Source organism: Pinus tabuliformis, chromosome 3_2, assembly GCF_031772625.1.
Source record: "Pinus tabuliformis cultivar Carrire ecotype Pingquan chromosome 3_2, CPIR1, whole genome shotgun sequence".
In the NCBI taxonomy this organism is placed as follows: domain Eukaryota; kingdom Viridiplantae; phylum Streptophyta; class Pinopsida; order Pinales; family Pinaceae; genus Pinus; species Pinus tabuliformis.
Window position 1 is genome coordinate 594,350,898 of NC_142302.1, and position 13,804 is coordinate 594,364,701.

At 32.9% G+C, this 13,804-nt stretch overlaps 1 protein-coding gene across 1 annotated transcript; it reads right to left on the reverse strand.

Annotated features, from left to right (window-relative positions):
* Positions 1-12,503: 12,503 nt before the first annotated feature.
* Positions 12,504-13,372, reverse strand: LOC149181979 (uncharacterized). Its single transcript, XM_089414413.1, has 2 exons — positions 12,692-13,372; positions 12,504-12,605 (listed from the first exon to the last, which is right to left on the reverse strand). Exons 1-2 carry the CDS (start codon positions 13,370-13,372, stop codon positions 12,504-12,506), a joined length of 783 nt encoding a protein of 260 aa, XP_089270539.1.
* Between the last annotated feature and the right edge of the window lie 432 nt (positions 13,373-13,804).

Here is a 13,804-nt window from a genome sequence, read left to right on the forward strand (position 1 = left end):
TGAGTGCCTCATCCAACTCTTGAAACACACAATGTTATGGCAACTGAGCCACCCTTCTTACCTTACGCGATAATCCAAACACATTTCTTATACCCTCCACCCAGTTTTGTCTCGAACCAAGTCATGACAACTCTAACCTATCTAACATGGCTCTTGCGATACATGTTTTTTGTTTGGCTCCTTAGGCCATATCATCAAGCTTAGGTGTTACTTCTACTAGAGTAATTCCTTTAAACACCCCTCAAGAGAATACTCCTCAAGGAGTCATACAGTCATCAACAACAATAGGTGTCACTAAGGGGGGTAAACATAGAGCCAAGAAGGTTGAAACTTTAGCTAAATCTTCTCCTATGATGCCTCCCCCATGTGCATTATGTAATGTAACTCGACACCCTACTAACCAATTCCCAACATTGGATAAAATCAAATCTCTCCTTCATGCTCCAAAAACACCTATGGCCCCACCTCCACCCCCATGAGACAAGGCTACCCCATCACATAGTAAGGGATTACTTACCAACCACCCATTTTCTATTTGGGTATTACGCGCACCATTGCTGTGATCTCCCTCACTATCAGGATGATTTGATGGCCCTCCACCAGAATAGTGTTGTGGCGTTATCAATACCTACTACTTTAGTTATGCATGTTGGTTCTCAAACCATTTATAGGGTCTTCAAGGAAGAAGCTCCATGCTTCGTTCAACCTTATGATAATTCTCATTCAACCTCTCACTTTATGTCAGTGTCCACTAGGATGGCAAAGCTTCCAAAATCAAACCTCACCTAAATCTGTCAACACATGTGCCTTACGTGACCAATCTGAACATTTGATCAACCAGTGTCTAGATTTCAAAAAACTAAGGAATATTTTTCTCTCATTAGTCGATATTCCTCAACCTATTTGTTCAAACTAGTCTAAATGTAAGTGCAATAGTTGTCGCATTTTCTCATAGGACCACCACACACTTCCCATACATCCCCCGACTTCGAAAGGCACAAACAATATTATGACAAAATGATGTAGGGCCTTATGTCCCTCCCCCTGCCACTAAAGCTAATATCAATAGGTGCCACGCACCTTAAATAAGTGCCCCACCTCATGATTTTATTCACCAATCATCATCACAAGCTATAAGAGATGCCACCATGCACATCATTTACTACATCAACACATGACCAACATTAAATGTAGTGCACCCTTGTGATATTTGTACAAGCACCTTTCATAGCTTAGCCACTTGTCCACTTCATATTTGGATAAATTAGCATAGCACAACGTCCTCTCCATGCAATTCTTAAAGATAAGGACCCCATGGCCCTTAGGACACCACCACCTTCCTAGGAACCTTCTCCAACTCACCATTAGGTGATCATCTGGGTGATACTCCTACCTCTTGGTGCAGATGACACCCAACACCATATTCAATTAATATCGTCGACCGTAAGAACCTCAGTTCATGCCATCTACTCATGAATATTCGGTGTGGATATTTCTTTGCCCTTGGCAAAGGTTGCGCTACCAATGAACACTTAGAATCATTATGTCTATGCATTGTCAACATCATTAGGTTCTACAACATCAATCACTAAATAATTTTTGTGTTTATCAACCAACACCTCACGCTGTCAATCCCACCTGCATGACCTCTTACCATCCCTATCACCTTGAAAGAACCTTTAACTTGGATGAGGATTGCAGAGGCTATGATGGAACCAGAAGACCCATGGGATATCATGCATCATCACTCATTCTTCTTACCAAAAAAAGATTTATCACCTTTTAAAACACCAAGGCATAACATTTGCACAGTAGAGACAAATGATTTTCTATCACCGGGATAGGCATTTTGGTTCAAGAACCCTATCCCTACACCAGAGGCATACATGGAAGGAAACATGCCCAATATATCACCTATGTCTAAGGTAGATATCTCCAGCAAACTCGACATAGTCAAAGAAATATTGTTGGGAGCAACTTGTTCCCTAGGGGTGATTTTAGGGGCGAATGTTCGCCCTTTGGCGAAATTAAGGGGTTTTAAATTTTTAGTGGGTGATTATTTTGTATCATAGTACACTTTTACAAATCACCTCAAATAGCCCACCTTCTTTTAAGGGAGAGGGTAAAAAAGGTAAATTTAGCCCTTGAAATTAGGAGTTACAACCTTCCATTCGCCCATTTTCAAGAATAGGTTTTATTTAAGTGAATCCATTCACCCATTTTCAAGAATAGGTTTTATTTAAGTGAATCCTATGGGCCAAAGGCCCAAATACCATATTTATAAAAGAGGTATGGTAAATTAATAAAAATATAAATAAATGAGAAGTATGGTAAATAAATAAATAAAAAAATTATATTTACTCCATAAGTCACCTTATATACATGCAAGGGTGTAAACAAATAAAAATATAAGTAAAGTCGAGGTATGGTAAATAAATAAAACGTTTTTTATACTTACTCAAAAGGTATGGTAAATAAATAAAAATATAAATAAACTAGACACATGGTAAATAAATAAAACCTCTTTTTATATTTAGTCCATAACCCTCGTTCTATTTATGAAGGCTCAAGAAAGAGGTTTTATTTAAGTGAATCCTATGGGCCAAATACCATATTTGTAAAAGAGGTATGGTAAATTAATAAAAATATAAATAAACGAGAGGTATGGTAAACAAATAAAACATTTTTTTATATTTACTCCATAAGTCACCTTATATTTACAAACACTCAAAAAATGCGTTATATTTAGGTGAAACCTATGGGCAAAATACTATGGGACAAATAACATCGACTAGATTGTTATTAATACCATGCAAAAAAACATTATTAACTCTAATATTAGTATTAATAACAATAAAAATGGCACATGGTATTGACCCATGGTATTCACCAAAATGGCACATGGTATTGACCCATGGTATTCACTTGGAATGTAGCCTATTTAAATGGGGGAATTAAACCAGCATAGATCCATCTTTACTCTGGATCTACTAACCCCCGAAAGGTATCAAATATCGGTAATTTTGATTTCAAAAGATATTTTAAAGAAATGCAATGATTTCATTTGTGTATTCAATAAACACGAAATTTTATAATTAAGTAAAATATTCGCCATGCCTAGTGAGAGATTCGCCAAAAAATTATATATACATATGATATTATTGATAAAATCGCCTTCCATTTTTCCTATATACCATGGAGATTCGCCATTTATTATATATGTAAATTCAGGGGGGCTTCTTAAAATTTTCCCTGTTGTTCCCCTACAAAATTATCCTCGTACGAGGACTTATTTCAAGCGTATAGAGATATTTTCACATGGTTGTATTTGAAAATGATGGGTATTAGTACTACCATTATGGAGAATCACATCGTCACATGGTCTGATGCCTACCCAGTTAGTGGTAAGCAACATCAACTCCACCCTTCCAAGGCAGAGGCAATTAGACAAGAAATCGCTAAACTCAACAAAGTCAATTTTATCTATCGAATCACCTACACATTGTTGGTTATTCTGAAATTTCTTTTGGATTAATCACATAAACATTATTTTTTGGTCGATGTTTCAAACCCTCTATTGTGATTCATCGTGGATTTCTAATCTTACACCCATCTTAAAAAAATAGGACATCATTCCAGTTTGTACTAACTTTCGAGATTTAAACAAAGCATGTCCAAAAGACCATTGTGCGACATTTTCATCAATCAGTAATTGACGTTGAAGCGAGAACGAAACCCTATCCTTTATGGATGGCTTCTCAAGATACAATATGATTCAAATCCACCGCATGGATTAGTACAAAACAACCTTTAGACCGCATGCACCCCATACATTATTCTAAAAATCCTTTGCAACAAAGATGGTTCTTAATAATAAATCTATTATTGTTCCTTTTTCCAAAAGTGCCTTATAATAAACCATCATACTCTTGAACATATTACATATAAATATCTTGGATTTTAAAACCTCAAAGTCCCCAACTAAAAATTCATTAAATTCATTAATGATAATATGAAATTGACTTTGTAACTAAGTATCTTAATTGCATATAAATCAAATTTTCATAAATATATATATATATATATATACACACACGCTCACATAAAAACTTTTCAGTTGTAAATTGGTTTCATTACAATATAATGACTCAATATTATGTATTTACCAATTCACCCATTATTTTATCCAAGTGTTATTAATCTAATATTTTTTTAATAAATCAATATAATTAAAAAAAAGCATAATTGTTTTAGAAATAATACTAATCCTTTAATTTATGAATAATACTAAAAATATTCTAAAATATTTTATAAAAATTTTATATTTATTTTTTATTTAATAATTATTTATTATTAAATTAAATTTCCATATACCTTGTATGAAAATATATATACCGATCACTATAAATAAAACTTTTGTAATTAAAAATAAAAATGATAGTTGTAATAGTTTACACCTACATGCTAAATTGATGATATGCGCAATAAATTAATACTAGATAGATAGGGTAGAGCGAAACCCCTCTATATATGAAAAGTAAAACTGAGGACATTATAGGGCCTTTATGTCTATCAAGAACATTCATGAGTTATATACAATATACGAAAAGTGAAATTGAGGATATTATAGGACCTTTATTTCTATGGAGAACCTTCATGACTTATATACATAAGTTTAATTTGCTATTTTACATCATAAATAGTAAGGACCTTTATGCCCATGTATAACACTCATCTAATTTGTGATTTTACATCATAAATCATAAATGGTAAGTCTGATCTATATATATATATAATTTAATTTATTAGAAGTTGGTTTATGGTTTATTTTTATTTTTTTTATTATATAAAATAATGGAATTTAAATTTTAGGTAAATTAATTATATTTTAAAATGATGTTTGTTTGGTTAAGAGTTTATTTTTTTGGATTCGAGGAAATAGGTTAATGATTCAAAACATATAATTATTTAGCAAGAATGAAAATGAAAATCTACCTGTTTAAGTACTAGTGATGGGTAATTCTGAGTGGCATGGCTTTTCTTGAATAATTCTTTAGACACTAGTAGTGGGGTAATTTTCAATAGTGTGGCTTTCTTTGAAATGAATCAGTGTCATTCACAAATAAAATCCCATGGTAATTTCCTATTACTAATTTGAAAACTAAATTATGATAGATTTTCCCACTCCATAAAATTAAATATTTTATATTTTTAAGAATAATATTAAATTTTATTTGATACTAATTTTTTAAATTAAAATAAAATAAAATAAAATTAATAATTTAAAATAAACTTACACATTCTATTTAAAAAATAAAATCTTACGTTTTTCCCATATACATATTAACAAGAATAATTTCCATTTGTTTAAATTTACATAGACGACGCACTTCTTACGTTGAGGATTACTCAAAGTTTTGAACTTGAACATAATAGAGCTTTTGTTATTTCTTAAACAGATTTTTTTTTCATAATTTTGAAAAATTTTCAACATATATGCCCAAAAACCTTATAGCATTAAACGACATTTACAAAGCAGTATGTTTAAAGTCTAACGGGAGGGGCCGCTTCTTCTTTACTAACTTCTTCCTGGTGAGGAAGAAGTTAGTAAAGAAGAAGCGGCCCCTCCCGTTAGACTTTAAACATACTGCTTTGTAAATGACTTTAAATTCAACCCTGAGACCATTGAGGCACTGTAGGCTATTGGCTACTAGATAGGGCTGGTTCAATTGGTCCTACATCCAGTTGATTGAAGGCTTTCAATTCATCGCATCCTCGTGTCTTTGGCTATTATTATACTTGAAATAAATTGATTATGCTTCAATTACAAAGTGCGAATTTCCTCGTACAGCTAATTTATATTTTATTCCCAGAAAAAACTTGATTTCTATACTCTAGGATTGACCATCTATAGTACCCGTTGTAAATCCTCTTGAAAACCGGATTTTTTTTTTTTTTACTCCAGAGAAACATAATTTCTATACTTTTAGTCTTAGCGAACTGTAACACCAGTTCCAAATCCTGTTGAAGCCCAATCCTTCTACTGAGAAGTTCAAGTTGGCATGTTTCCAAACACAAGGTAAGCATATTCAATTGATATTGACTTCCCCTTGCCTCTAAGATTCACAATTATTGATTAAGGCATAGAAACTAATTACTCGCAACACGCTCAACACCAATGGTTTCTGCCTTCAATTGCGCCTAATTCCTATTCTCCTGAATGTCTTAGTTTACACAGTTTTTTTTGGACGACCAACCCAGATCTTTCTTAAATAAATTTCCTGAATGTCTTAGTTTACACAGTTTTTTTTGGACGACCAACCTAGATTTTTTTAAAATAAAAATTTAACATTAACATAATATTAATTAATGTGATTAGTTAGAAAAACATATTTATTAAATATAATTATAATTAATTTTTTTAAATTAACTTAATTTTTATCTTTAAAATTAACCTTATCTGGTAGAAGGCATCTACTACTTTAAATTTATGACCAATCAAATTTTATATAAACAGCTTATATCAATGATTCAATAGTGTACAAAGTGAAACCCTGCTCAAAGTAATGACTTTTGAGCAAATTTGCTTTAAACTCTATTTTAGCTTCAAAATTTGTTGAACCAAGTTGTAAAAAAATTGTCTACATTAAAATATTTTTTTAGAATATAAAAATAAATAAATATTTTTTTTTTAACAAATTCATATATATATAATATTTTAATTATAAAACAGTTACCATTTTACATTCTAAATTGATTAAGTAAATTTATGTCCAATCAAATTTCATATAAACAGCTTATATCAATTCAATGGTGTACAAAGTGAAACCCTGCTCAAAGTAACGACTTTTTAGCAAATTCGCTTTAAACTTTATCCTAGCTTCAAAATTTGTTGAGCCAAGTTGTAAAAATGGTCGAGATTAAAATATTTTTTTTAAAATACAAAGTAAAGTAAATAAAAAATTTTAAAGTCTTTTGAACAAATACATATACATAATATTTTAACTATAAAACAGTTACCTTTTTACATTCTAAATTGATTAAAGTTGTAATAAAATATAATTAATATTTTCAAGATATCCCAAATATATTTATGAAAAATAAAAAATATTTTATTTTTATAAAATTGTCATTTGCAATAAACTAATTAAAAAAATACAAAATTGTCAACATCTTTTTGTTTAGTTTATTTTTATAAAATTGTAACATTGACCGAAAACAATACCCAATGCAAGTAATATATAATTAAACTATTTAATTTTAATTTGAATAATAAAACTAAATTAAAATTTACAAATGTTGAATTATTATTAAAGAAAAATACAAAAAATAAAAATTTAATTATAAATAAAAATTAATCTTAATTTCAATAATAAAAACTTACAAATGTTGAATTACTATTTAAAAAAAACACAAAGAAATAAAAATTTAAAATAAATTTAATATGCCAGTGTCTTTTAAACGTCCATGAAAAACAAATCGCGTGCATAAGAAAAACACAAAGAAATAAAAATTTAAAATAAATTTAATATGCCAGTGTCTTTTAAACGTCTATGAAAAACAAATCGCGTGCATCTTTTAAACCTCTATTGAATGTCAATACAATTAAATTGACTTGCAAGTAAATTTTTTGGATTAATGATCATTTAGAAAATACATATTTAAAATTCAAATGTATATTGTTAATTTTACAGCATAGAAAAAAAATATAATTTAATATTAAAATGGGAAATTAAATAGGTGACTTTATATTAACAAGTAACTTAACAAAAGGCTAGATCGCTGATTATTCAAAACTTTATAAACTTATAAATCTAAGATTTTAAATTGATTAATAATTATATTAAATTTAAATTTACTCTTCAAATTTTACGGCAACAAAAATGCTAAAGTACACTCATCTTATTTGTATGTAGTTGGAATTTTAATAGAATAAAATTGCAGAAATTAAAAAATATCATAACATATTTGAAAACATAATAACTTAACATTACATCCTTGTAATAATTTAGAAGGGCATGCTAAATTTAAGGCATAAGATGACCGGCACAAAAATTTAAGTGGTCAGATATTTGGCAAGGTAGAGTGATGACCTTTTCCATATATCCAAGTGAACCTGAAGATAATATAGATGACAACATTCATAACCTTAGTCCATTGTTATTTTACTTATTACATGTTGTACTAATTTGATGGTAAGAATAAATTAAGATGAGTTTAAAACAATCCAGATCGTAATGAATTTGCTTTCAATATTCTTGATAATGAAATTTCATATTTATACCAATTAAATAAATTACATGTCATAATATTAAGTTATTTTGTTATTAAAATTTCAAAATTAAAAAAACTATTAATTAATTAAAATTAATTATAAAATTTCATTGTTTTAAATAAAAATACATTATTAATTTTAATATTTAATTATATATTTTAATAATATATTTATAAATAATTTAATTTTAATTTTAATTTTTATAATTTTTTGACTTAACACTAAATATTAACTCAAAATGGTTATGGTTATTACATCACCTTGTATTCACAAAAGACATAATGTTATCATTGACGCAGATTTGAAGTTGATTATTAGGGTAGCCAAGAAAATATGTAATGGTACATCACCGGATAAAGTGTCGAAACATTGAACGCTATCACAGGGCTTTCACCGTATCTACACCCCCCTGCAAACCTTAAAAATTGTAAGCTTTGTCCTTGTGAAAAAAAAGCTAACATGTTAGCTGATCATTTGGCGAAGGAATTAGTGACAAATAAGGAAAGGGACACTCGACACGTTTGGGAGTTGTTACCCCCAAGTAAACTATTTGAGGACTGTCTTTGTCAGGCTGCAAAAGATAGGGAGCAATGGATTGACAGGATGTGTAATGCCCTACGTTCTTGGGCACGGGCGCGCGCTCCCTCCGTCGTGGAAAATGACTAAGTGTAGATCGTCGTCGTGTATGAGCGCGCGCATATTGGTGGACTTGCGGAGTTTATATATGATGGGCGAACGACATACACGAACATACCCACACTTGGGTGAGCCGACGGTGGGAGGCGACATAGTATGGGCGTTCGTGTTGAAAGTTAGAAGGTCGGCCAAGGATGGGCGAGCGACCTTGTGAGCATATATATTGGATGGACCTGCGGTTCATTCTCATCATCGAACAATCGAACGAATTCGCACTTCGCTCCAACGCACAAGAGTTGTGCGCACTTGGGAGGAGGCGTAGGTCGCACTACAACGAGGACGCGGATGAGCCCGCCGAGCCGGGCGCGGTAGTTGAAGTGTGGACGGTTGTGTAGTGTGGTGCGCACGGGCGCTCACCGCACGGAGTTTGGTCTCGGTTGGGTGTTGAGGTTCGGGTGAGGGTTGTGCACAGGTGCGCCCACCCGCCCAACGACACACGGGTGAAAACTTGATATATTACTTTGTATTTCGGTGGAGTCTTGGCAGACCGCCGTGCGCTCTTGCACGGGCGGGCGCCCTCCTGGTTATTGAACGCCGGTTGAGCGCGGCTCCCGGTCATGTAAAAATTTCGCATATATAATAAAATATCGTTTATTATTATTATTGCCGAGTTGAATTATTATTGTTATATTGTTGATGGTTTCCGCACATTAATAATATGAATTCATGTTTATTATGAATTGTTGAAGGCGTAGTTCGTAAAGTTAACTAACGGTGAACAAGTTATTAACTTAGGCAGTGCCGCACCCGCTCAATTAAACGAAAAAAGAATTGGGGGCGTGACAGGATGGATCGAAGAGGATCAGGGGACAGGGGAGAGGTTAGGGAAGTTTAAATTGTTTGCCTGTTGTTTGGCAGCACTCCGAAGATTATTTTGGCACTAGTTTCCATTATATTTGAGTGGAAGGTTGAGATCAACGAAGGAAGACCAAAGATGCAATGGCGTGAAGACCAATTCTCGAAGCGTTGCAACTTTAATAGACCATCGATCTCTGTATGGATCGATGGCGACACATTGATTAACAAAATATTGTTATCTATCAGTGTTCATGTGTTAAACGAAGTACGACAAAGAAACTGGGGTTTAAGCGCAAATCCATCGATAAGCAGAAGATCAACAACGCAGGAAGGAAGGAACGAGAACCATCCAATGGAATAGGTCAACAGTCTTGGCTTGGCAGTAGAGCACGCAAATTAATTCGCAGGAAAATGGTTTCTCGAACCACAAGTGGTATTTCGAGCGGGGTCTGTAAATGGTAAATAGTTTTTCGAGGTTGACCTCCGATTCCACTCTTCAAGCAACACATATCAGCGAGGAGAGAGGAAACCACTTTTTGGGCAGTTAATCCTCATGCTACTTGTCCACCTGAAATTAGTGTGGACCGTTGGATCCATGAATGGTAGTTTAACAGTGGAGGTTCGATCGTGCAAGTGGTTGATCGGTGATCGGAGGAAGAAGGAGGTGGAGTTGGAATTGCGATTCGCCGATATGCAATTTAGCAATTCGACAATATTCGTTGGATCATTAAAGGAAATGGACGATAGCTTTCAAGCCGATTGAAGATCGTTGTTCGATGAGCACAGTGGGAGGGCATTGCACTGGAAGTGTGGACCTGTCGTTTTTTATGGTCACAGATATATCATTTTTCAAGTCTAAACTTATGGGTTGCGGGTGAGGTTTTGTGTACTTCCAGTGTAATCTTTATTTTCTGATAGAGTGAATGGTTCCGCGTTTTAAAGATTTAAAACCAATAACGCCTCTGATAGGTTATGTGGACCATTTTTTGGTAAACAAAAAGAGTTTTGGTTTAGCCTCTAACATATGTAATGTACTTGTTCAGTTAATAGAAAACTCCATTCTTACAAAAAAAAATCAGTTTTCTTCACATTAGTGCCACTAAAAGTAATGACTTTCCATCCCACTAGTGGTAACCTCTATGGGAGGTTCAAAACACGTTGAACTAAACTGCAGATATTTTTTTGTCCACCACTATGGGAGGTTCAAAACACGTTGAACTAAACTGCAGATATTTTTTTGTCCACCACTATGGGAGGTTCAAAACACGTTGAACTGAACTGCAGATATTTTTTTTTCCACCACTATGGGAGGTTCAAAAGATGTTGAACTAAACTGCAGATATTTTTTCATGGACAAAAATTTGAGACAAAATCGTAAAGGACAAAAATTTGAGACAAAACCATAAAAAAATATAATATTTTTAATATATTCTTATACATTAGAACTTTTAACAAAATTATATATATATAATAATATTAATATACATTAAATTTTTTTAACAAATTTATATATAAATAATAATATTTATATAGAAAATTTATATATAAATAATAATATTTCTATTTTTAGTTATAGAATAATTATTATTTTATTTATAAACTAGAATAGATTTATCTTGAATACAGACTTAACATGACCTTAGAAAAATCTAATTTTTTCACTTACAATATTTTAATGTTTTATATAGTTATTTAATTTTTTTCCTTTGAGATTTAAAAAAAAATCTATTTTCAATGATATAAAAAAAAAATTCAATTTCAATGACGGACCAACAAAGTTACACATCATACTGAACTGTAAAATTAACCTTTCCACTTCGCTAATTACAAATTTACATTTATACACTAGTAAAAAAACAAATTATATATAAATAATAATATTGTTATTTTCATTATATTCCAATTAATAATCTACATCGGTAAAGAAAAAGTTAAAACTAAAAAATGGCAAAGGTTTTGTCAAATTTTTTTAATATCATTCTTTAATTTAAATGGCTTAATAACATTGTTTTACCATATAAAAAATTACAAAATTATCAATCTCTGTTAGTTTAATATAATATTTCATAAAAAACTTAAAATATTAAATCATCCTAAATTAAAATTATAAACAAAATTACCATCTCCCCTAAACTATTTAATCATCCTAAATTAAATTTAATCTTAATTTCACTAATAAAACAAAATTACCATCTCCAATACTTCATAAAGTTAAGAACTATATTACTTCAAAGGTAGGGCTTTTAAAGGTTAGATTACCATTGAAAAAGGAAGCATAACGTTCGATGTAATATTGCCAGGTCAACGGTGCCTAGTATCGCTGCTCACAGATTTCGAAATTTAAAATAAACTTTAATACTACTTGCATCCGTTAAATGTCCATTAAAAAGCAAACATCTTTCATATTTTAAACGGAGTTGTCTATAATACGACGGTATTTTGTTCTGTATGCGACCTATGAATTACACTGCGGAATACTTGTAAACTATATGTCCATTAAAAGCAAACCGCTTGCATCACAACCTCCATGAAAAGTAAATGGGGCACCTTCTTCTATATTCGACCTCTGAATTACACTGAAGAATACTTGCAACTAGATCATTTCGATTAATGACCATCTTGAAAATACATATTCAAAATTAAAAAAAAAACATCCTCCAACACCAAAAACATAACCTGACAGTATTCTGTTGACGACCAGCATTATTACCCGTCCTTTGTTAAATTAAGGCCTTCAAAGCACTTTTTTTCTTCGTTTACTTCGGGAGACGGCAGCACCAAAAACGTCGTTCAAAGGAGTCGTGGAAACCAAAGAAGCCCATAGCAGCTCCAGTGCCTGATAAAATATAAAATTGTTATGGTCTTCCCATTCACAGCATTATGATCACACACGAACTACAAACAACTATAGTATCTCCTTACCTCATTTGGACCAACTCTCGTATTGCGCTCCGCCAAATCTGATAACTCTTTGACATTGAGCTTATTCAGCAAGTTAAGGCTGGTGATGGTTGACGAGGGAGAGATCTGCAAATCATCGGTGATTATGAAGGTAACCGTCTCCTTCACATAACCTCCCCCGCCGCTTCCACTTCCACCGACTCCTGCGCCATCAGTTCTACCTCCCATGGAAGGGTTTTGCAATTGCACCTCATAGATCATAGTATTGCCGCAGGCACACCTGCCGCCGCTTTGACTGGTCACATAGTGGGTACCGCTAATATAACTCCTCTGAAGTGATTGGTACGGCCGCTGTACCGGGGGCCCGGCCCCACAAACGTAATAGACTGTGGGAGCCGACTGTATTCGAAGGATGTTAGTGGAAAGGGTAGGTGTAACCTTAGGCTCCAGTAAGTCGGACTTCTCTGCAATCATAAACATAGTATGGAGCATGTCTACGCTGTCGTAAAGGTTAGTGAGGCAGCCGATTCTCTTTTCTTTTTCCAACGCTGAAAGCAATTTGATAACAGAAGCGGTTGGCAATGTGAGAAAGCTGAAGAGAAGATCGACAAAATCCTTTCCCGCCTCCGCATACAATATCTTCTGACTTTTCTTGTTCACCAGAAGCCTTAGACTCATGCAACTAGCAGTTTGGCTTGCCATCTTGATCACTTGACGACTGTAAAGCAAAACCTAACAGAGTAGAACTTAAGAGGAGATTGCCGTCGACACAAAGCCGAAGAATGTTGCATATCACCAAAATTTCAGGACATTTTACTGGAAAGTCCAATTACTTTGAGAATGATGCGATCAACGTCATTTTAGATTTGGTTCACGATCACAGATTTGAATTTAATAAGACATGTGGCCTGCGGATGAATGACCATTAAGGAAGGTCAGGTTTTGTGTACCAAAACTTGGCCCTATGGTACTCTACCACGTGTGGACTATTTTCCCTTCTAATGATTTAAGTACTCATCCAGGCTGCTGAACTTAAATGCCCCTGCTCTCAGATCTCCATCTAACAAATGCAACCATAGGAGAAAGATATGGAAGCACATCTCATGCGCTCTACATGTGCTTGATCATTCCAAC